This window comes from Aquarana catesbeiana, linkage group LG07, assembly GCF_042186555.1.
Source record: "Aquarana catesbeiana isolate 2022-GZ linkage group LG07, ASM4218655v1, whole genome shotgun sequence".
NCBI lineage: Eukaryota > Metazoa > Chordata > Amphibia > Anura > Ranidae > Aquarana > Aquarana catesbeiana.
Window position 1 is genome coordinate 343,341,508 of NC_133330.1, and position 25,706 is coordinate 343,367,213.

General features: G+C 49.8%; 1 protein-coding gene across 1 annotated transcript; it reads left to right on the top strand.

Annotated features, from left to right (window-relative positions):
* The first annotated feature begins 7,149 nt into the window (after window positions 1-7,149).
* Window positions 7,150-25,155, top strand: ATP6V0B (ATPase H+ transporting V0 subunit b). The gene is made up of 8 exons (XM_073593966.1): window positions 7,150-7,341; window positions 13,298-13,346; window positions 18,260-18,343; window positions 18,646-18,723; window positions 19,247-19,316; window positions 20,481-20,532; window positions 21,498-21,688; window positions 22,870-25,155. The coding sequence occupies exons 1-8, from the start codon at window positions 7,275-7,277 to the stop codon at window positions 22,894-22,896; spliced, it is 618 nt and encodes a 205-aa protein (XP_073450067.1). The 5' UTR covers window positions 7,150-7,274; the 3' UTR covers window positions 22,897-25,155.
* The last annotated feature ends 551 nt before the right edge of the window (window positions 25,156-25,706 follow it).

The window sequence follows — 25,706 nt, forward strand, 5'->3', positions numbered from 1 at the left end:
AATCTGCGTTCCCTGCTCCTTGGTGGACAATGACATATTTGTCCCCTGCTCCTTGGTGGACAATGACATATTTGTCCCCTGCTCCTTGGTGGACAATGACATATGTGTCCCCTGCTCCTTGATGGACAATGACATTTGTGTCTCCTGCTCCTTGAGGAATGGGGTCACCTGTATTTCCTGGTCCACAGTGGATGGGGTCACCTGTATTTCCTGGTCCACAGTGGATGGGGTCACCTGTATTTCCTGGTCCACAGTGGATGGGGTCACCTGTATTTCCTGGTCCATAGTGGATGGAGTCCCGTTCACCAGTATTCTCCTGTTCATTGTGGGTCTTGTAATCTGCGTTCCCTGCTCCATGGTGGACGTTGACATATATCTTCCCTCCTTCTTCCCGGTGTCTATTATCACTTCTACTTCCTGGCCTTTGGTTGATGGAATCGTGATCACTTGTATTTGCTGGCTCCTGGAAGATGGAATCACTACCACTCGTGCATCCTTATCCTGGGTGGATGGAATCACTACTACTCGTGATTTCTTGTTATGGGTGAATGGTGATTTCCCAGCCTCTGTGGTGATTGGAACCACTTGGGTTTCTTCACTGATGGATTCAACCAGTAGAATCAATCCCATTTCATTGGGGGTTGGGTCATTGTATCCATCTGGGGAGAGAAAAAAAAAAACAATTATTTCTATTCCTGCTATTTACACTTCATTGATTGATGTCACACAAAATCTGTGGACGTTGAATGGGTTTCCTTTAACATATATAAGTGAATGTCATCTGAGTTATGGAAATGATCTTGTGTGACGCGTTTCTCTTTATGGGAATTCTATGTAAACATGGAGGATATGGGGGTTCTATATAAACATGGAGGATATGGGGGGTTCTATGTAAACATGGAGGATATTGGGGTTCTATATAAACATGGAGGATATGGGGGTTCTATATAAACATGGAGGATATGGGGGTTCTATATAAACATGGAGGATATGGGGGTTCTCAGCCCTGGGAGTCCATTCTCAGGGCACGGCTTTCTGTGGTAATACAAGTGTAAGTTGGAATCTCTAACAGCTATTCACCCCGAATACCCAGACTTCAACCTTCTGTCCACCAAAAGATAGAAATCCTAATGGGATCTCTCACTGCGCTGAGATCTTGGTGATAAAGACCACTGATCTGCTACATTACATATGCAGGCTGTGCTTCCTGCTTGGTAGTGCTTGTGATTTAATCCAACGGGGCTGCTGTAAGTAATCATGGGGCCCCAGTCCATATGTACCGCTGTCTGTTCTACAAAGTCCGCCTCTAATGATCACCTTCCATCGATCAGTCCTGCTGGAGAACCAGCATTGATCAGTACATGAAGCCAATGGCTGCAGTGCTGATCTGTGTATTCCTGGGGGAGTCCCCACTGTTGGACTATAATAAGCAGAGGACATCCCTACAGTTCTATCACTTGTGTGGGGGTGGGGATCTGTCCGTTTTTTATCATCTGTGTTGAATGAAATAAAACTGCGCATGTATACCCAGCTTATCTCTTCCTCCCTCTCAATGCAATCTCATCGTTCTGCTTAGCCTAACTAATAAAGATTTCAACATTTTGTATTTGGTTTTATCTCAGCAGTTACATAGTTACATAGTAGGTGAGGCTGAAAAAAGACAAGTCCATCCAGTCCACCCTATGTGTGTGATTATATGTCAGTATTACATTGTATATCCCTGTATGTTGCGGTCATTCAGGTGATTATCTAATAGTTTTTTGAAACTATCGATGCTCCCCGCTGAGACCACCGCTTGTGGAAGGGAATTCCACATCCTTGCCGCACATACAGTAAAGAACCCTCTATGTAGTTTAAGGTTAAAACTCTTTTCTTCTCATTTTAACCACCTCCCTCCCGGCCACTGCACAGATACGGCCGGGTGGGCGCTTCCTCCTTCTGAGTGGACGTTCAGGAACGTTCCTCAGAAGGAGGGGGATCGCGCGCGCCACCAGTGCGATCCCGATGCGCTCGTGTCACCCGGACACGGGACATCTCCGAACGGCAGGAGGGCTCTGTGATTGGCCCTCCTGATCACACAGCCGTCATGTGATGTAAATAGAGAGCTGGTTGCTAGGCGATCGTCTCTCCTCTCCTTACACGGAAGTTGTCAGTGAGGAGAGGAGAGCAGATTGCTGAAGCCAGTCGGTGATCAGTGAATATGAGCTGTTTTTACAGCTTTTTACACACTGATCACCGGCCCAGTGTCCCCACACAATGTAAACACACAATGTCCCCAAAATAGTGTCCCCACTCAATGTAAAATCACAATGTCCCCAAAATAGTGTCCCCAAAACACTGTCCCCACACACATGTCCCCACACGGTAAAAACACCTGTTCCCTTCATATGTAACAGTAAAATCATATGTCCCAATGACCATCTGCACAAATAGAGATTTCTTGTGGTGGTATTTGATCACCTCTGGGGTTTTTATTTTCTGCTAAACAAATAAAAAAAAAACGAAAATTTTGAAAAAAAAAATGTTTTTTCTTTGTTTCTGTTACAAAACTTTGTAAATAAGTAATTTTTCTCCTTCACTGATGGGCACTGATGGGGCTGCACTGACGGGCACTGATAAGGCAGTACTGATGGGCACTGATGAGGTGGCACTGATGATGGGCACTAATATGCAGCACTGATGGGGCACTGATAGGTGGCACTGATGGGCACTGATAGGTGGCACTGATATGCAGCACGGATGGGCACTAATAGGAGGCACAGATGGGCACTGATAGGCGGCACAGATGGGCACTGATAGGCGGCACAGATGGGGATTGATAGGCGGCACAGATGGTCACTGATAGGTGGCACTGTACACTAATAAATGTTACTGATGGATGCCAATCAGTGCCAAACAATAATGCCTGCCAATCAGTGATGCCCATTATGGGCACTGATTGGCATCCCTTGTGGTCTAGTGGTGGCATCCCTGGTGGTCCTAGAGTCTGTCAGAGACTCTTTACCTAGATCGGTGTTGCGGGGTGTCAGGCTGACACCCCGCAACAACAATCGCCACGATGCGCGCCCCCGGGGGAGCGCAGCGGCTTGACATCGTGCCGGATGTCATATGATGTCCGGTCAGGACATTGAAACCACTTTGCCGCCGTCATTTTGTTATATGGCGAGGGGGCAAGTGGTTAAAAAATATAAAGTGGGGGATCAGTGTTCATTTTGTCGAATAAAATATTTGGGGGGGTTTCTGCAGGAGCAGGGGGGTGAGTCCTGTGGGCAGCTCTATGTCCTGGTCACTATAGGATAAAATGGAAGGAATCTTCTTACAGAGCCCAGAACACGACTGTCCACAATGAGTGACAATGATGGGGGTGGCAGTGATTGGGGGTGGAGCTCTGCCAGCCTGCCATGTGCAATCCTTTAGTTTTACAGTTGGGCTGCCTGTCAGGTCTGTGCGTCTCCTCCACACCTCATACCCGTCACCTCACACCTGATTGGCTGCCCAACGGTTAGCTGAAGAGTCAGCCAACTGTCACAACTGTCACATGCAGCCAACTGTCACAACTGTCACATTGCAGCCAACTGTCACATGCAGCCAACTGTCACATGCAGTCAACTTTTACATGCTGGCTGCTAATTACAAGTCAGTTTAGTTTATTTTTAGCCCGCCGACAAGAAGGGATATTTCCCCCCCTTTATCGGTTCTGTAATCACAGCAAGACTTTTTTTGGTGGGATTTTTTAAGGCAATAAAACATTAGAATTTTATAAAAAAATCATTTATTGAAATTTTGTATCATTAAAATAGTAAAAAAAACTGATACAAAATTTCAACAAATGATTTTTTATAAAATTCAAATGTTTTATTGCCTTAAATATTCCCACCAAATGAGGAGATTCTCTAAAAACGATCTATTGGGATGATGGAAAATTCCACCCACAATCTTTAGAGTTTATAGATTTCAAATCACGGCAAGACTTGGGAAGAAATCTCTCCAATGGGATCTCAGTCCCCATCCTAGAGCGTTGTCACCGGACGCCGTGTCCCCATCAGAAGATTTCCCCTCTATTCCTGTTCCATCTCCCTACTCTATGCAGTGACCCTGGTGTATATACATAACTGCCGATGTTACCATGGCAACGGCAGTTGGGCAGTTGAGACTCACCAACTGACAAAAATTCAAATCTCCCAGCAGGAGGTTTTTATTTATTTATTTATTTTTTAATGTGACTTACAATAGGGATTATTAACCATTTGATGACCAGGGACTTTGTTTTCATGTAGAAATCAGCATTTTGTTTTCACTAGAAAGTTATTTGAAACCCCCAAACACTATATATATTTTTTTTAATGTTCCATCTACCTACTCTATGCAGAGACCCCGGTGTATATAGTATGTGGGGGGAGGGGGCATTCAGTATATTATATTCCTCTATTATAATACTTACCAAAATCCTCTTTTCCTGCTCTCTCCGGTGCTGATCTCTCTTGGTTGCTGTTCAGAAGTTCAGCTCTATTTTCTGTAAAAAGCTGCCTATCTGCCCAATGGACACCCCTACGTGGGGCATTAACCTGGGGCTGTACAGCTGTCTGGGGGACCTCAGCCGAGGACCCCCCATGTTCCTCTAATGATGCCTCTTGGATGGTGTACAGAGGGGGAACCTTGTTCTTTTTCATAAAAAGCTGCCTATCTGCCCCAAGGACACCCCTATGTGGGGCAGTAACTCGGGGCTGTACAGCTGGCTGGGGGACCTCAGCCGAGGACCCCCCACGTTCCTGTGATAATCCCTCTTGGTTGGTGTACAGAGGGGGAACTGTCTTGTTTTTCTTAAAAAGCCGCCTAATTGCCCCAAGGACACCCCTACGTGGGGCAGTAACTCGGGGCTGTACAGCTGGCTGGGGGACCTCAGCCGAGGACCCCCCACGTTCCTGTGATAATCCCTCTTGGTTGGTGTACAGAGGGGGAACTGTCTTGTTTTTCTTAAAAAGCCGCCTAATTGCCCCAAGGACACCCCTATGTGGGGCAGTAACCGGGGGCAGTGCGGCTGGCCGGGACTCTCCCATTGGAAGTCCGGCTCTGGCCTGTGCTGGCTGATCTTTCATTATTTGCACAGAATTATCTCTGAATTGCTTCAGCATTTTCAATACCATCCGCAAGATTGAAGAGAAACACAAAGCGCTTCCTTCTCTCTCAGAGTACAAACACTCTCTGAGCTCCTGGCTGGCAAACACCTTCTCTTACCAGGTTCTCTCTCTATGACATCACAGTGATATGCAAATGAGGTCACATGGCTTAACTGCCGTTGTTACCATGGCAACGGCAGTTGAGCAGTTGAGACTCACCAACTGACAAAAATTCAAATCTACCAGATTTCTGTGACTTACAATAAGGATTATTAACCATTTGATGACCAGGGACTTTGTTTACATGGAGAAATCAGCATTTTGTTTGCTAGAAAAAATACATTTTAATAAATTTTAATGGCAAAAAACACAATATAATTCCCAATATTTTGGTAAAATATAAAAGATAAACCTCCAAACATTATCTATATCTATATATATATAGATGTATATAGATTTATGAATTTATTTATTAATATATATATATATCTATATAGATATATCTATATAGATATATATTTAGCAGAAGCCCTAGATAATTAAATGGTGGTCATTGCAATGTTTTATGTCACGTGGTATTTGCATAGGAGTTTTTGAAACACAATTTCTTTTAGAAAAAATACATTTTACTGAATTTTTTTTATTTTTAATTTTTAATGAGAATTCCTTTCTGTGGCTGAAAATAAGGATTTTTAATCATTTTATGACCAGGCATTTTTATGGACACTTTTGTTTAAATGTAGAAATCAGCATTTTTTTGGGCTGGAAAGTTACTTGAAACCCCCAAACACTATATATAGATAGAGCGGACACAGGAGCCACAGCCGCCGCTACATAAGAGGAGGAGGAAGCCCTGTCACTCTTGGTAAGTGCCGCCAGACCGGCCACACGGGGGTATGAAGTGACAGCCGAGCCGAGGGGCGCGCCTGGTTGCATATGACGGGCACAATGAAGGCATATGACGGGCACAATACATGCATATGACGGGCACAATGGATGCATATGACGGGCACAATGGATGCATATGACGGGCACAATGAAGGCATATGACGGGCACAATGAAGGCATATGACGGGCACAATGGATGCATATGACGGGCACAATGAAGGCATATGACGGGCACAATGGATGCATATGACGGGCACAATGGATGCATATGACGGGCACAATGGATGCATATGACGGGCACAATGGATGCATATGACGGGCACAATGGATGCATATGACGGGCACAATGGATGCATATGACGGGCACAATGGATGCATATGACGGGCACAATGAAGGCTGCAATTGATTGGGGGGGGGGTTTCAGTATTTTTCAGTTTGTTTGCGCCCCCCAAATTTTTTGAGCACCAGCCGCCCCTGTACACTGCTCTATAATTTCCCTTGACCTCCTGTCTATGTATTTATCAGGGCTGTGCACAGATTTGTGTAAGCGGAGGCTCCGTGTGTCATGTTGCTGTTTTCCCTCCTGAACAGATTGCACAGCCCATCACATTCTGTACATCATGCAGTGTTGATGATCATATTGATGAATCTTCTATGCAAAGGCTTGGCCCCTCCCACACACACAGCTCTATACTTTATCTCGACCTGCCATTGATATACAACACGGGGCTCCGCCCCCCCTTCACCAGAGCAGGCCCCGCCCCCTTCACCAGAGCAGGCCCCGCCCCCCTTCACCAGAGCAGGCTCGGGGCGGGGCTGGAGGCGGTGCAGCTTTATATTTTATCTCGACTGCCCCATTGATATAGATTGTGCTATGCAGGAAATGGGCACGCCCCCTTTCAGCAGCGCAGGCTAAGGGGCGTATTAGGGGCGTATTAGGGGCGGGGCGGGGCTGGAGGCGGTGCCGACGCTAATGTCATGTGACATGCGCCTCCGCCCGCCCGCCCGCTCGAGTCTTCCTCGACAGAAAGCAGAGGCTGCGCACGCGCGGTAAAGCCTTGGTGAAGTCACGCATGCGCGGTGAAGCCCCGCCGTCAGCTGTGTTCTGACGTAGGCGCCCGCTCGAGGAACGCTGGAGAAGGAGGGGGGGGGTTGGTGGTCACGTGGGGGGCGCGGTCAGGTGATTGGTGGGCGGTGGTCAGCTGATCTCGGGCCGGTGTCAGGCTAGTTCTCTGTTCCCGGATCAGTGAGAGGAGAGGAGAGGCGCCATGAACGGACACGTCCTACTCTACTCCGGGGTCTCCGTGGCCTTCTGGGCGACGCTCATCATCGTAGGTGAGAGACCTCCGTGTGTGTCCTCCCCTCCCCCCACCACCCCCAAATGTGTGTCCTCCCATCCCCCACCACCCCCAATGTGTGTCCTCCCCTCCCCCCACCACCCCCAATGTGTGTCCTCCCCTCCCCCCCCCACCACCCCAAATGTGTGTCCTCCCCTCCCCCCCACCACCCCAAATGTGTCCTCCCCTCCCCCCCATCCCCCCCAAATGTGTGTCCTCCCCTCCCCCCCACCACCCCAAATGTGTGTCCTCCCCTCCCCCCCACCACCCCAAATGTGTGTCCTCCCCTCCCCCCACCACCCCCCAATGTGTGTCCTCCCATCCCCCCACCACCCCAAATGTGTGTCCTCCCCCCCCCCCCCCCACCACCCCCAAATGTGTGTCCTCCCCTCCCCCCCCCCCAATATGTGTCCTATTGTACTCCTCCCCCCTATACTTGAACCCCACTTCATATATAATCCTTGTACCCCTCCTCCTACAGACCCCCCAATACAACTATCACCCCGATATCTGAGCCCCACTTATATCTCTATACCCAAATGTCTCCTGTCACCCCCCCCATATATCTGTATACCTCCATCACCCCAATACCTGACCTGTATGACCCCCGTCATCTCTGTACCCCTCAATATAACCCCTGAGAAGGTCATATTCTCCTCTTCCTTACCCCCCAGTCACCCCAAAATCAGCTTCATATATCACCCCCCAATCCCTCTATGTATGACCCCCTCCCCCACCAATCGCCTCACCACCGCAATACCTGAACCCCACTTCATATATAATCCTTGTACCCCTCCTACTACAGACCCCCCAATACAACTATCACCCCGATATCTGAGCCCAACTTGTCTCTCTACACCCCCCTACAAATCTCCATACCCAAATCCTGTATATCTCCCGTCACCCCCACACTGCCCCCCCCATATATATCATCTGTATACCCCCCCTATACCTCCATCACCCCAATACCTGACCTGTATGCCCTCTGTCACCCCTATATTGTAAAGTCCCCACCATTTTCTCCTGCACCTCCACTCTGGTATTACCCAAATCCCCTCCCCCGTTCCAATATTCCATCAGTGCCCCCTTTCTGGGGTCCCCCTGGCCTTCCGATCTCATCACATAATGGGGACCCTCGTGTTTTCTTCCCACTCATCCCCCTCCTCCACCCCAAAATCTGAATCCGTTGCTTTAATAAACCCCCCAGATCAGATGATCCTCTTGTTTCTGTACCCCCCTTGTCTGTGTGACCCCCTCCCCCCCATATTGATATTATGATGTACTAAGGACATGCCGAGATCACTGGGGGGGGTCACTTTAGCATTCCTTAAACCTGGAGGTGATGAAGTAGGAGGTCAGTGAGAGGTTCCTGTGTATGGCGGATATGTGTGATCCCCTCCCCCACCCGGGGGGTACAGATGTCAGATTTGGGGAAGTGTCTCCGGCAGTCTCACCGTTTCCATTCCTCCGATTGTCTCGTGATGATTATTCCTGGAAATCACATTATAGAGGAGTCAGGACACCCCCCCTCCCCCCCATCAGATCTGAGGGGTCTACAGGTCCCCCCCTCCCCCATCAGATCTGAGGGGTCTACAGGTCCCCCCCCTCCCCCCCATCAGATCTGAGGGGTCTACAGGTCTCCCCCCCTCCCCCCCATCAGATCTGAGGGGTCTACAGGTCCCCCCCCCCTCCCCCATCAGATCTGAGGGGTCTACAGGTCTCCCCCCCATCAGATCTGAGGGGTCTACAGGTCCCCCCCCTCCCCCATCAGATCTGAGGGGTCTACAGGTCCCCCCCCCCCTCCCCCCCATCAGATCTGAGGGGTCTACAGGTCCCCCCCTCCCCCATCAGATCTGAGGGGTCTACAGGTCCCCCCCCCTCCCCCATCAGATCTGAGGGGTCTACAGGTCCCCCCCCCTCCCCCATCAGATCTGAGGGGTCTACAGGTCCCCCCCCCTCCCCCATCAGATCTGAGGGGTCTACAGGTCCCCCCCCCTCCCCCATCAGATCTGAGGGGTCTACAGGTCCCCCCCCCTCCCCCATCAGATCTGAGGGGTCTACAGGTCCCCCCCCCCCCATCAGATCTGAGGGGTCTACAGGTCCCCCCCCCCCATCAGATCTGAGGGGTCTACAGGTCCCCCCCCCCATCAGATCTGAGGGGTCTACAGGTCCCCCCCCTCCCCCCCCATCAGATCTGAGGGGTCTACAGGTGTCCCCCCCCCCCCCATCAGATCTGAGGGGTCTACAGGTCCCCCCCCCCCATCAGATCCGAGGGGTCTACAGGTCCCCCCCCCTCCCCCATCAGATCTGAGGGGTCTACAGGTCCCCCCCCCCTCCCCCCCATCAGATCTGAGGGGTCTACAGGTGTCCCCCCCACCCCCATCAGATCTGAGGGGTCTACAGGTCCCCCCCCTCCCCCATCAGATCTGAGGGGTCTACAGATCGTCTTTATTTGATTTATTGTTGTGATGTGATGATTTAGTACCGGTCTGTTCATTTCTCTGTGGATGGGGGAGGGGAGGGGGGGAGGGGTCGTTGTTTGGGGTAAACATTGGGCTCGCCCGGTCTTGGTTGGGGAAGTCCGGATCATTCTGTCATTTATCCAGATCTCCAGGAGATCGTAATCTTCAATCTACAGTGTACACAACCTCCGCCCCTCCCCCCCCCCAATATACAAATATTAACCCCTCCCCCCCCCCAATATACAAATATTAACCCCTCCCCCCCCCCCATTACAGATTTATTTACTGATACATAAGAACTGTCTGTGTTGCCACTGAGCCTCCAGATTCAGACAATGACAGGCTGACCCTGGAAGTACCGATCTCCTGGGCTCACCATACATGGTACAATCAGACCGTACAATCTACTTTACAGTCATCTATTTGTATCCAATCAGGGAGGCCCGTCCACTGCATAGCTGATGGTAGAGCTAAAGGAGATTGTATAGTGTATGGACACCTTTTATGTTTGATTTATTTTTATTGGTTTTCCAAAAAAGTACAGAAATCAGCATGTGTGTGTATATATATATATATTCCGGAGACACGTATATACAGTGCCTTGAAAAAGTATTCATACCCCTTTGAAATTTCCCACATTTTGTTACAACCAGAAACGTAAATGTATTTTATTGGGACTTTATGTGATAGACCAACACAAAGTGTCACATAATTGTGAAGTGGAAGGAAAATGATAAATGATACAAATAAATATGTGAAAAGTGGGAGGGGGGGGCATTTGTATTCAGCCCCCTTTACTCCGATACCCCTAACTAAAATCTAGTGGAACCAATTGCCTTCAGAAGTCACCTAATTAGTAAATGGAGTCCACCTGTGTGTCATTTAATCTCAGTATAAATACAGCTGTTCTGTGAAGCCCTCAGAGGTTTGTTAGAGAACCTTAGTGAAAAAAAAGCATCATGAAGGCCAAGGAACACACCAGACAGGTCAGGGATAAAGTTGTAGAGAAGTATAAAGCAGGGTTAGGTTATAAAAAAATCTCCCAAGCTTTGAACGTCTCACGGAGCTCTGTTCAATCCATCATCCGAAAATGGAAAGAGTATGGCACAACTGCAAACCTACCAAGACATGGCCGTCCACCTAAACTGACCGGCCGGGCAAGGAGAACATTCATCAGAGAAGAGCCAAGAGGTCCATGGTAACTCTGGAGGAGCTGCAGAGATCCACAGCTCAGGTGGGAGAATCTGTCCACAGGACAACTATTAGTCGTGTTCTCCACAAATCTGCCCTTTATAGAAGAGTGACAAGAAGAAAGACATTGGTGAAAGAAATCCATAAGAAGTCCTGTTTGTAGTTTGTGAGAAGCCATGTGGGGGACACAGCAAACATGTGGAAGAAGGTGATCTGGTCACATGAGACCAAAATTCAACTTTATGGCCTAAAAGTAAAACACTATGTGTGGGGGAAACTAACACTGCACATCACCCTGAACACACCATCCCCACCGTGAAACATGGTGGTGGCAGCATCATGTGGTGGGGATGGTTTTCTTCAGCAGGGACAGGGAAGCTGGTCAGAGTTGATGGGAAGATGGATGGAGACAAATACAGGACAATCTTAGAAGAAAACCTGTTAGAGTCTACAAAAGACTTGAGACCGGGGCGGAGGTTCACCTTCCAGCAGGACAACGACCCGAAACATCCAGCCAGAGCTACAATGGAATGGTTTAGATCAAAGCATATTCATGTGTTAGAATGGCCCAGTCACAGTCCAGACCTAAATCACATTGAGAATCTGTGGCAAGACTTGAAAATTGCTGTTCACAGACGCTCTCCATCCAATCTGACAGAGCTTGAGATATTTTACAAAGAAGAATGGGCAGAAATGTCCTCTCTAGATGTGCAAAGCTGGTAGAGACATCCCCAAAAAGACTTGTAGAGAAAGGGGGTTGTACAAAGTATTGACTCCGGGGGGCACCATACAAATGTCCCCTCCCTCCACACTTTTCACATATTTATTTGTATCATTTATCATTTTCCTTCCACTTCACAATTATGTGACACTTTGTGTTGGTCTATCACATAAAATCCCAATAAAATACATTTACGTTTTTGGTTGTAACAAAATGTATATCATATAATGAAGATGTCGGGTTTGGTGACGTTCTATTGATGAGGTCTATGAAGAAAGGTGACGATCGGGTAATACACGGTGGAGGGTGTTCTGGCCCAGCGATCACACATTAGTAATCTCCGCCAGGCTCTTCATCTGTTCAATGGATTTCACAATCATTCGTTCCTCTCCGGATCCCGATTGAGTCATTGTGAGCAAATCCGTACTTCCCCAAATCTTCTCCTCCTGTCACATGACCAACCGTGCCATCGACCAGCCTGCCTGTGCATGAGACTGGGGGGGGCTCCCCAGACAGGACTCCCTGTAGATGGATGGGGGGGGCTCCCCAGACAGGACTCCCTGTAGATGGATGGGGGGGGCTCCCCAGAAGGGACTCCCTGTAGATGGAAGTGGGGGGGGGCTCCCCAGACAGGACCCCCTGTAGATGGAAGTGGGGGGGGCTCCCCAGACAGGACCCCCTGTAGATGGAAGTGGGGGGGGGGCTCCCCAGAGAGGACTCCCTGTAGATGGAAGTGGGGGGGGGTTCCCCAGACAGGACTCCCTGTAGATGGAAGTGGGGGGGGCTCCCCAGACAGGACTCCCTGTAGATGGATGGGGGGGGCTCCCCAGACAGGACCCCCTGTAGATGGAAGTGGGGGGGGGCTCCCCAGACAGGACCCCCTGTAGATGGAAGTGGGGGGGGCTCCCCAGACAGGACCCCCTGTAGATGGAAGTGGGGGGGGCTCCCCAGACAGGACCCCCTGTAGATGGAAGTGGGGGGGGCTCCCCAGACAGGACTCCCTGTAGATGGAAGTGGGGGGGGGGGCTCCCCAGACAGGACTCCCTGTAGATGGAAGTGGGGGGGGGGGCTCCCCAGACAGGACTCCCTGTAGATGGAAGTGGGGGGGGGGGGGCTCCACAGACAGGACTCCCTGTAGATGGAAGTGGGGGGGCTCCCCAGACAGGACTCCCTGTAGATGGCGGGGGGGGGGGGCTCATGTACAGTGGTAATGATTTTCACCCCGCAGCCCCCGGCTCTCTGTCTTGTGATGGTCGTGTGATCCGGACTGTCAGTCTTCCTGTATAATGAGGAGTGTTGGATGCCTTCTGCAGATAATAAAAATGAAAACCCCCCCCAAAGATGATAAAATTAGTAATAAGAAGGGGTCCCACACCTTCCTAGAAAAGAAACAAAGTATCCGAATCGGTCATCCTTGTGTCCCCCAGTATAATACGGATACTTTGTTTCTTTTCTATCACATTGGTGGTGAGGACAGATCTCCTCTTATCACGGAATATTCCGGATCTGGTCCTTTCTAAATTGTGTGCTGATGATGGAGACGTTTCATTTTATCTAATATGAGATTTTCTCTCTTCTAGGAACGTGTTACACGATATTCGATCTGGGATTTCGGTTTGACGTAGCATGGTAAACGGATTTATTTGGACTTCTGTATATGTAATATAATATAATACCGACCACAAAATTATCTGCATGGTGAAAAGACAGAATTGTAGGATGTGTGTGATGTAGATGGCTATATAATTTTTATATTTATATTTTCATATTCTGAGAATTTTCATCTCCACATTGACACTGATAGATTATGTGTTTTGTATTCGCTGCTAATTTGTCCAGTTTATCTACAAATTAGATTTTGTGGTGTTTTTCGTTTTTCCAATATAATAAAAATGAGTAGAAAATGGTGTAGTTGTAACAGTTGAGAAAGGAAAACATGGGAAAAATACCAATTTGGGTCATTAAAGCATAAGTTCACTTTTAGGAAAAAAATAAATGCACGTTTTTTTTTTGTTTTTTTTTTTTTTTTGTTTTTTTTGAGCCTGTAAAGCATTGCACCAGTGATCAGCAGGTTGTTGGTGCCAGGCATGTCTCCTGCAGATCTGCCAGTGTATCTGCTTTCCTGTACATCCCGTACGGCCGAGCAGATACAAGACGAGAAGCATGAATGAACTGTCAGTTCCGAGGTAGTTGATTGAAAACTACAAACCAACAGCCGTAAAGGCTACCGGACCTTGTAGTTTTCAGTGCACATTCAATCAGTGACGCGGCCGGGCAGCGGAACCCCGCTCAGCCAGGTTTTTTTTTTTTTTTTAATATTGTGACAGCTTGCGGGGTGGGAGAAGAACCTCGCTAGCTGTAACGACGAGGTGCAGGGGCCAGTCTATCCGTAACAAGTTGTACCTTAAATACGGGTGTAACATGTTACGAAAGGTGAATTTATCCTTTAAAGTGAAGCTCCAGTCTCCTGTGTAATAAAAAATATATATATGAAGTCAGCAGCTTGAAAAACCCGACACTCACCTGTCCCAGGATCCAGCGCTGCGCTCTCCCCGGCCGTTTTCATCTCCTGACATCTCGCGCCAGCATGTTAACTGTGGGCACCTGGCTGTGCCAGCTTGCGTCTCCACAGTCCTCTGCACATGCATGGGTGACACTGCGCATTGTGAATGGTCCTGTAGTCCTCTGGGACCTCTGATGTGTCTAAGAAGACTGCGACAAGGCAGCGGGGAGGATAACGTCCAATCGCCTAGGCCAGGGGTAGGCAACCTCGGCCCTCCAGCTGTGGTGAAACTACAAATCCCATCATCCCTCTAGGAGTCATGCCTTTGATTGTCAGGGTCTTGCAATGTCTCATGGGACTTGCATTTTCAAAACAGCTGGTGGGCCGAGGTTGACTACCCCTGGCCTAGGCGATCGGAGTGGAAGTGGCAGCACTACCTGTCCAAAATCCAGGTACCCACTCCCAAAAGTGCCATTTCTTTACCAGGAGTGTTCGAGGAGGCCTTAAAATGGAACGTTCCCTTTTTAGGTGGAGCTCCGCTGTAATGTGGTAGTAAAGTGTGGAACAACAACAAAAAAAAACTATCCCCTGCGAGTTGATGTCATAATTTGTTGGTTTGCAATGCATACGGCACAATATGAAAGGCCTGCCTTAAAACGAAGCTCTCCAGTGGTGCGCTGCCACCGCCTGCAGAGCTTCCATCTTAACCCGGTCTTCTTTCCAGATTCGCAGGCTCTGCCCATTATAATACCGAAGCCATGATTACAGCACAGTCCCCCCTTTCCCTGCTCTATAATGTGTGCTCATTGCTGGACAGATTTATGTGTGAAGACAGTCATGTTTACCAAAACATTGCACCTGCCGGGTGTTTGGAGCGTCAGCTTCTGTGTACAGTCACAACAGAGACGCCTTGTGACCCAGCCAGTCGGGCCCAGTCCCTGTGTGTCCGGGGTGACTTCTCAAAGGATATCTAAAGGTCACACTGAAACCAAATATGATGTTACTCGTGTTCCTGTAATGTCATAAAGCTTAATCCCTTCATTGTCCTGTTGTCTACTAAATCCTCCCCTCTCCTCCCTCCCCTCCGGCCCTCTATCTATCCTCCCCTCCCCTCCGGCCCTCTATCTATCCTCCCCTCCCCTCCGGCCCTCTATCTATCCTCCCCTCCCCTCCGGCCCTCTATCTATCCTCCCCTCCGGCCCTCTATCTATCCTCCCCTCCCCTCCGGCCCCCTATCTATCCTCCCCTCCCCTCCGGCCTTCTATCTATCCTCCCCTCCGGCCCTCTATCTATCCTCCCCTCCCCTCCGGCCCCCCATCGGCCCTCCCCCTCCCCTCCGGCCCCCCATCGGCCCTCCCCTCCCCCTACCGGCCCCCTATCGGCCCTCCCCTCCCCTCCCTGCCTCCCCCTACCGGCCCCCTGTCTTCCCTCCCCTCCGGCCTTCTACCCTCCCTCCGGCCTCTTTTAGGGCTGGTGATTCTGCACAAAGTAAAAGTAATCTGAGCGGCTAACAAGCCACTGCATTACTTATACAAGTGGCAGAAGGGGGTCCCACCCCCCACCCCCTCTCGCTGCCGCCACCTTAACCGAGCTCCTCCCATTCGATTGGAGAGTCTGCGAGGAATGTGACTGGCGGCGTCCATCTCTAGGCACACAGTGGGAGGAATGGATGTTGTTCCTCTCACTGAGGAGGATTTCATCACTTCCTGTTTCGGGTCTTTATTTACCCGGCCAGGGAGGCAGCTGATCAGAACGATCTGTGTGATTGGAGGAGAGAGGAGAGATCTGGGGTCTAATAGATCTCTCCATTAAGAGGACCTGTCATGGCCCCTGTTATTACAAGGGATGATGTTCATTTGGTGTGACTTGTTTTTTTTTATCTAAATACATTCTCTGTATTCAGTAAAAAACCTTCCAGTGTTTGTGTGGAAGGACATGGAAGATCTGATATCTGCAGTTCCTCTTTTTATGCAGTGCTGAGTTTGTAATGAGAAGTTCAGTTCCAGGCTTTGTGAATTCCTCCGTCCAATCACTGATCTCGGCTCCGTCGCACCCGGCTGATGATAAATTACAGATTACGAGTCTCTAGTTTTCCCTCCTAACAATGTGCCGATTATTCCTCCTCTTCATGGTGCCATTCATGTGTGACCCGGCTGTACTTAGTCCGTGTTCCCCTTTAGTGATGGGATTCTGTAAGCCCGGCGGGGATGTGTGCAGCTCTGCACAGTGCCGGGTCTGGTGATGATCTGAGTAGCCTGTTTTATGGACAGAGGATGGTAGGACAGACGTGTCCTGAGCTCTTGTAGGGGCTGCATGGAGTAAGTACATGGGAGGAGCCTGTGGTGCTTGTGCACATGGGAGGAGCCTGTGGTGCTTGTGCACATGGGAGGAGCCTGTGATGCTTGTGCACATGGGAGGAGCCTGTGAATACTTTCTGGATGCATTTTTATGTACAGAGTGCCATCCATTCTGTGATCACAGGTCACTGTATATACAGAGTGCATTTCACCTCATCAGGAAATCCTCCTAATGCAGAAGCTGCCCTCTATGGGGTTGATTTTACGAGAACTGGAGAGTGCAAAATATGGTGCAGCTCTTCATGGTAGCCAATCTGCTTCCAGGTTTTATTGTCCAAAGCTTAATTGAAGAAGGTGAAGTTAGAAGCTGATTGGTTCCCATGCACAGCTGCACCAGATACTGTACTCTCCAGTTTTGGTTAATCATCTCCTTGTGTGATATTTGAGAATCATGGGAAAAATAGCAGTAAACCATCTCTGGGGTTGAAGACCGGACGTGTGCAGAATACCCTCCCGTACAATCCTCTTTTCTAATAGTAACTTTTATTTATTTATTTTTTTTTATCTATGCTAAGAAAGAATCCCCTTTATTTAGGACTACAATTTGGCAAACTTCTGGTGGATCAGGTTATTTCTGCTTCACACATTTGTTTTAGAGAGGAACTAGTTTTCCTTTTAGCACTGAGAAGGGTGGGGGTCCCTAAACAAAAGGTTAGTTGGCTGTCCATGAGAGAAATGTATCTTCATCATTGGTGGCCAATTAGAGGAGGAAAGTATTTCCACCTTTAGTGGTCAGTGGGAAGAGGAAGGTATGTTCATCATTGGAGGTCAGTGGGAGGAGGAACGTATGTTCATAATTGGTGGCCAGCGGGAGGAGGAAGGGATAGCCGTCGTTGGCGGGAGGGGGAAGGGCTGGCCGTCGTTGGCGGGAGGGAGAAGGGCTGGCCGTCGTTGGCGGGAGGGGGAAGGGCCGGCCGGCGTTGGCGGGAGGGGGAAGGGCCGGCCGGCGTTGGCGGGAGGGGGAAGGGCCGGCCGGCGTTGGCGGGAGGGGGAAGGGCCGGCCGGCGTTGGCGGGAGGGGGAAGGGCCGGCCGGCGTTGGCGGGAGGGGGAAGGGCCGGCCGGCGTTGGCGGGAGGGGGAAGGGCCGGCCGGCGTTGGCGGGAGGGGGAAGGGCCGGCCGGCGTTGGCGGGAGGGGGAAGGGCCGGCCGGCGTTGGCGGGAGGGGGAAGGGCCGGCCGGCGTTGGCGGGAGGGGGAAGGGCTGGCCGTCGTTGGCGGGAGGGGGAAGGGCTGGCCATCATTGGCTAGCAGTGCTTACTTTTTGTAGGCTCCATGTCTTGCCACTCCTTGAGGTGATGTCACGGGTGGGTCAGTACAGGTACTGTGGTTCTGGGAGTCCCCCTGCTTGGTAGTGTACTGTGTAGGGTCAGATCACTAGTTGCAGACCAGACATTTCCATATTCTACCATGCTGGTATTTAGAGAATTAGAGGCTGACATCAGATGGGGGCGTCAGACAGGAAATCCTCCAATAAATGTAATTGGGTGACCTTCACTGTTGATCTGTGTCTAATGTAGTCTCCTCTATTAGTGTCGGTGGCCCCATCATATTCTATACATTAGATCTCCCATAACATTGAACATCCTACATATCAGCTGTGTGTGTTCAGCCAATGGTTTGCTCTGTCACATATTGGATGTGGTGTAAAGACTTGTATCTGATTGGTCCGTGTTCTTTCTTCAGGTTCCTGACAGAGACCTCGCCGTACATGTGGGCGAACCTTGGCATCGGATTGGCCATCTCGCTGTCTGTGGTGGGAGCCGCCTGGTAAGTGACAGATAATGTCCCTGGTCACCTCTACAGCTAACAGTGCTGTATACAGTCCAGTGCCTGCTGATAGAAGGGCTGGTAATGAGAACTGTCTGTGTTGCCTCATTCTAAAAAAAAAAGTTCAACTGATTGAAAGTTTAGAATGTATTGATTTTTGTGGATCCATATGAACAGCCCTCAGTTCAAACGCTATAGTATTCTGTAGGGATGGTCCCTGTGATGGACTGTGTGGTCTGGCCCTGTACAGTGTCACTGCTCAGTTATGTCCCTGCGACTAAAGATCTGTCTTCTTCTTAAAGGGGTATTTACATCACTGGCTCCAGCATCCTGGGGGGAGGAGTGAAGGCTCCGCGCATTAAAACCAAGAACCTGGTCAGGTAAGTGTCCATCAGGCCTGCAGTGACCATTATAATTCCTTCTTCTTGTATTGGACTTGATGACGTAACGCTCCACTTCCCCTAAAATCTCATTATCTGAAGGTGAACTCCAGAGAATACGGATTAGGAATTCATATTTGTAAATTTGTAAAAACCCGCTAATAAGGTAATCCATGTGACATGGTGACCTGTTACTGCAGACACCCTGACATCACTCTGCGGGGGAGTCCAAGCCCCACCCACCTAAGCACCTCCCCTTTCCAGTCTATAAGCGTACCATGTAGCCAATCCCATGGCTTAGTTGAGGACAGATCATAATGTGTTGGGTGAAGCTTCCTTTGTGTTGGCAGGAAATGTTTGTACCCAGAGGTGACACTTGGCAGTGGATATTATTGATATACAAACACAAGGAAGGAAGAATATTTCCAGCATGCCCCCCTCACCCATTGATGTCACATGATTGAAAGGGGGGAGTGGTGAGCGATGGTCATTACACTCATGTCTGTTCATTTCCTCCTTCCAGCATCATCTTCTGTGAAGCTGTGGCCATCTACGGAATCATCATGGCCATTGTGATCAGCAATATGGCGGAGGTGAGGATCTCTTATATCTGAATTGCATTGTGTCCAGCATTGCCCACATTTTATCCCCAAACCTCCTGCTCCCCGTCTACAGGCGGCCTTGCGGAGAGAGGCCGGGGGGGGGGGGGGGGGGGGGGGAGTAGGCGGCCTTGCGGAGAGAGGCCGGGGGGGGGGGGAGTAGGCGGCCTTGCGGAGAGAGGCCGGGGGGGGGGGGAGTAGGCGGCCTTGCGGAGAGGGGCCGGGGGGGGGGAGCAGGCGGCCTTGGGGACAGGGGCCGGGGGGGGGGGGGGAACAGGCGGCCTTGGGGACAGGGGCCGGGGGGGGGGGGGGAGGGGAGTAGGCGGCCTTGCGGAGAGGGGCCGGGGGGGGGGGGGGGAGTAGGCGGCCTTGCGGAGAGGGGCCGGGGGGGGGGGGGAGTAGGCGGCCTTGCGGAGAGGGGCCGGGGGGGGGGGGAGTAGGCGGCCTTGCGGAGAGGGGCCGGGGGGGGGGGAGTAGGCGGCCTTGCGGAGAGGGGCCGGGGGGGGGGGGGAGCAGGCGGCCTTGCGGAGAGGGGCCGGGGGGGGGGGGGGGGACAGGCGGCCTTGGGGACAGGGGCCGGGGGGGGGGGGGGACAGGCGGCCTTGGGGACAGGGGCCGGGGGGGGGGGGAACAGGCGGCCTTGGGGACAGGGGCGGGGGGGGGGGGAGAAGGCGGCCTTGGGGACAGGGGCCGGGGGGGGGGAGAAGGCGGCCTTGGGGACAGGGGCCGGGGGGGGGGGGGGAGCAGGCGGCCTTGGGGACAGGGGCCGGGGGGAGCAGGCGGCCTTGGGGACAGGGGCCGGGGGGGAGCAGGCGGCCTTGGGGACAGGGGCCGGGGGGAGCAGGCGGCCTTGGGGACAGGGGCCGGGGGGGAGCAGGCGGCCTTGGGGACAGGGGCCGGGGGGGAGCAGGCGGCCTTGGGGACAGGGGCCGGGGGGGAGCAGGCGGCCTTGCGGACAGGGGCCGGGGGGGAGCAGGCGGCCTTGCGGAGAGGGGCTGGGGGGGGGGGGGGCAGGCGGCCTTCTAGTAAGCTACCTGACCTCACCCACTCAGCTGCGGACAGTGTCAGGTCAGACGTGTTCTGTGGGGACGGGGTGATGGCTCATGGGGGGGGACGTCACTGTTAAAATGATGTTGAAAATGATGTTTTGTATTCCAGCGTTTCTCAGGAAACACTCCGGAGACCATCGGGAGAAACAACTACCATGCAGGTCAGTCCTCTGCATTGTCTGCTCACAGGGGTGGGCTTCTGGCTCGCAGGGCATGCTGGGACATGTTAATTCTCACCACCTAAGGAGTGCCCTGACCCCATTCTATCCTAACTTGAATGGGGAAATGGGTCAGATGGTTATTATGAGATACATGTAGACACCAGATGATCCAGCTTTGAGTAACTGACAAGTCATTTGTTTCACATCTCTCATGTGCTAGTTGTCTGCTGATTATTTCTGGGTGTGTTCCCACCCACCTTAGATGGCATGGTGGGAACCCCTCATATTGGGCACAGCGGGTGTACAGACCCAGGAACTCAGCACAGGGATGGTGGGAACCCCTCATAATGGGCACAGCGGGTGTACAGACCCGGGAACTCAGCACAGGGATGGTGGGAACCCCTCATAATGGGCACAGCGGGTGTACAGACCCGGGAACTCAGCACAGGGATGGTGGGAACCCCTCATAATGGGCACAGCGGGTGTACAGACCCGGGAACTCAGCACAGGGATGGTGGGAACCCCTCATAATGGGCACAGCGGGTTGTACAGACCCGGGAACTCAGCACAGGGATGGTGGGAACCCCTCATAATGGGATATGGTTGTAGTAGACTGTAAGGCCATACTGTTGCTCTGCGTTCTGCAATGTGGTCACTAGATGGCGGCATTGTAGTGTGGTGGTTTTCTGTACTTTAGGACAATGTCCTCTTTGTATGAGGCTCTCAGATTCTCTCCCCCCTCGGTAAAAATGAGCGAAATGTTCATTCCTCCTGTATCTCCTTTCAGGGTTACATAGTAGGTGAGGTTGAAAAAAGACACAAGTCCATCAAGTCCACCCTATGTGTGTGATTATGTTCCCTCTGGTGATATGAGAAAACTTTCCCTCTGATCATCACCTGGATAAAATGTCTGTATTGTCTCTTATTATTGAGGATCTGGTCTCATATTTATCTTGTATCTGTAGGGTTCTCCATGTTTGGCGCCGGCCTTACGGTGGGCTTTTCTAACCTCTTCTGTGGGATCTGTGTCGGTATCGTTGGCAGTGGTGCTGCACTGGCCGATGCCCAGAACGCCAGCCTTTTTGTGAAGATTCTGATTGTGGAGATTTTCGGGAGCGCCATCGGCCTGTTCGGGGTTATTGTGGCGATTTTGCAGGTAGGTATAGAGATGGAGGTGGAGCCATTTACTGAATCTGGTGCAGCTGTGCATAGTAACCAATCGGCTTCTAACTTCAGCTTCTTCAGTAAAGCTTTGACAATAAGGCTCCATTCACACTTGTGCGACTCCATTGAGATTTTACATTGCAACTTTGGATGGGTGCGACCTGGATGCAACTTTAGCTGCTGCACAACAGTTGCATTGGTAACAGTAAGATGCCACTTTCGTGCAACCTTTTTGAGGGCTTACAATGCAGTCTATGGCACTCAAGTTGCATCGAAATATGTGCAGGAGCCTTTTTAAAGTCGCATAGATTTGAGTGGCTTCTATTGAAATACACTGATTGCGACTTTGTGTCCAGAGTTGCACAAGTGTGAATGGAGCCTAAAAACAGACATCTTAACACACCTTTTTAAAGAAGAATTTCAGGTCTGGGTATTTTTTTTACATACTTACATTATACCAGATTGGACCAACTCTGTATATATACCGGACCTGTGGGATCTTTCTAGAAGCTGGGAATAGTTACAGCACCCCTGCTGCCTCGCTACCGCACCCCTACTCCAGTGATCTCTACTAGCTTCCGTGTCCTCTGCTGAGCAGGTGGCTGCATGCGGTGCTGCGCTGATGCGGCGGTGCTGCAGCGACATAGTAGCAGTTTCTACTTTAAGTGATTTCCAGCTTCTAGAGGGATCCCCCAGGTATGATGTATATGTATATATATATATATATATATATATATGTGTGTATGTGTGTATGTATGTGTGTGTATATATATATATATATATATATATATATATATATATATATATATATGTGTGTGTGTATATATATAATATACACACATACATCATACCTGGGGGATCCCTCTAGAAGCTGGAAATCACTTAAAGTAGAAACTGCTACTGTGTGTGTGTGTGTGTGTGTGTGTGTGTGTGTGTGTGTATGTGTGTATATATATATATATATATATATATATATATATATATATATATATATATATATATATATATATATATATATATATATATATATATATATAAAAATTTGGTCCAAGCTGGAGCAATGTAACTAACAATATCTTCCAGATTGCATTCTACACATGTGATCATTTCATTCCCCCCCCCCCCCCCCTCATTGTACACCCCCCTGACCATCGTCTTGTCTGTCTCTTCCAGACCTCTAAAGTAAAGATGGGGGACTGAGCGGAGCGGCTGGGTGGAGCCGTGAGTTACGTCCTCCATTCCCGGAGACCTGAAGACCAGATTTATTTATTCCATCCGCTCATCTTTGACGTCACATGACTCTTCCTTTTTTTTTTTTTGGGCCGGTTGTATTTTTATTTGAAACTCCTGAAATGTGCTGTAAAGATGGTGTATATAATTATTTTACCCCTCCCCCGATGTCGCCCTGTTTTAGGATCTTGTGATAAAATATATATATATTTGTTTTGTGGAGATCTATATACCAAGGTGTTCCTTACTCAACCAATGCCAGGAGAGTGTCATCCCCCCCCCTTTCTGACAGTGACGCCGGTCATGTGACCGTTTTTATGTGACAAAAAAAATAAAGGTGCGCTGAGGTGCGCAGGACTCCCTCCCACCATCTACAGACTGGAGAGTTTCTTGTGAGAATGGATCTATAGAGGATTGATGTATATTTGTCTATATCTGTACATACCTTGTAGGAGGCCGTATACATAGAATGCACGTGTCATCGCTGCCGCTAAATATCCCCGCTTCAGAGGGCTGCATGCGCTTCGCTGTATTGTGTTCCCTGGATGACGGCATTGGGCAGATCAGACCGAGGACGGCGGGATCGTCTCATTTCACAACAGCCTCGGATAACCCGTGCTGCCAATAAAACCCACCTTTAGGCTCCCCCCCCAACTGATTGCTGAACCTAAATACCATATTTACCTAAACCCCAATCATGTAAGACTCTCTGGTTCAGAGCTTTTTTTTATTTACAGGGGGTGGGGGCTTTCTTTAGGTGTCAATGCCTCCTATTGGTTATTCATCAGGGGGGGGGGGGGGTCGGTCCCAGAATTGACTTGATGCCCACACTGGAGGGGACAATCTTGGGATACTATCTACACTATTCCTAGTCTAAAGCCGGTGTGGCTTCAGACTGGGAAATCTTAACGAACAGACCAAGAGGAACAAAAAGGGTGCAAAAGCCACGTGCTTCACCAGATAAAACTTGAAAGAAAAGTGATGAGTGCAGAGGCAGAAAAGCTTGACGAAAAGAGTGCGGTAAAAACCAGACCCAAGTGATGGGCTGATTCTCGTAAGGTGACGTATCCACACGACCCTGGCGTCACCGAGACACACTGGATAATGTGCTTCAAGGGATGAACCCTCCCGTTCAGAGCATGAAGAGGGTTTGTCCCTTGAAACGCATAGTGACAGGGTAACCCTCGTAAGGTTGCATATCAACACGACCCTTGGCGTCACTGAGACTTGCCGATAACGAATTTCAAGGGATGAGGCCTCCTTATCAGAGCATGAAGAGGGTTCACCCCTTGAAACGTGTTAGCTGGCAAATCTCAATGACTCTATGGTCGTTTTTGATACGCAACCTTACAAGGCCTACACCGTTACTACGCATTTCAAGGGATTAACCCTCTTCATGCTGTGGCCAGGAGGACTTGGCCCTTGAAATGCATTGGCTGGTGAGTCTCAGTGTGTCGCCAAGGTCGTGTTGATCTGTAACCTTTTATGAAGGTTATCTTGTCACTTGGGTCTGGGTTTTTTCAGTGGTACTTTAAAGGCACAGCGACTTTAAAAAGGTTCCTGCACTACTTTGCAGTCTATGGAACTCAGACCAATGTAAACCCTCAGAAGTTGCATGAAAGTCGCACCTGAATGTCATTCAGCTGTCCATTATTGTTGGTCAAAGTTGCGACTTTGGAGTCATACAAGTGTGAATGAAGCCTAAAGCTACATTGAATTTCAACAGCTTCCTTCAATTGTATTTACTGGTAGTGTGAGGCAGTAAACCAGCAAGTACCCCACTCTCCACGCTCAGACCCTCGTGGCACATGTCTAGTCCAAGAGGTGACCCTGTGGGAGGGGCTTGTGAGCATCAAATAGAGCTAGAAGCTCCTCCTGGATTTGTTTCTAGAAAAGGTATAAATATTCCTCGTTGTCACTTTATTTCCCTTCCCCCCTCCTCTTCGTGTTCTAGAGAAGTCGGGGATGGGGGTTACTCCGCACACACATGCTGAAGATCCGTTGGATGCCCCTTAGGGGGCGCTGTGAGCCGTGTGTTTGTATTTTATCCCCTCCTCCTCCTTCCCCCGTCTCTCTGATCTCAGTATTGCTGTGAGACGCTCTGTGCTTTGTGTCGTAGCTTGTGGTAGGTTTCCTGGTTTGGGAATGTGATGACTGCAGATACTTCGCCACTGTCCAGGGACACGGAAAATCTTTTATAACTGAAAAACACAATAAAAAAATAATAATTCTGCGTCTCATGTGTTGTCATTTTCCAGAGGGATCATCTGGGTAACATTCACCTCTTCTGTGGAAAATTGTAAAATTTTGCAAATAAGTCATTTTTCTTCATAAATTTGGGCCAGGATGTATACTGCTACATATCTTTAGTAAAAATAACCCAAATTAGTGTATATTATTTGATCTCTGTGAAAGTTATAGAGTCTTTAAGCTATGGTGCAAATCATTGAAAATTGATCAGACCTGATGTACTGAAGGCCTATCTCATTTCTTGAGACCCTAACAAGCCAGAAAAGTACAAATACCCCCCCAAATGACCCCTTTTTGGAAAGCAGACATTCCAAGATATTGAGTAAGAGGCATGGTGAGTTTTTTGAAGTTGTACTTTTTCCCTACAATTCTTGGGAAAATTTTAGGTTTTTTTTTTTTTTAACACAAAATTGTCACAATAACAAGTTATTTCTCTCACACAGCCCATGCATACTGGCAATGACTCCCTAAAATACATTCTGCTACTCCTCCTGAGTATAGCGATACCACATGTGTGAGACTTTTACACA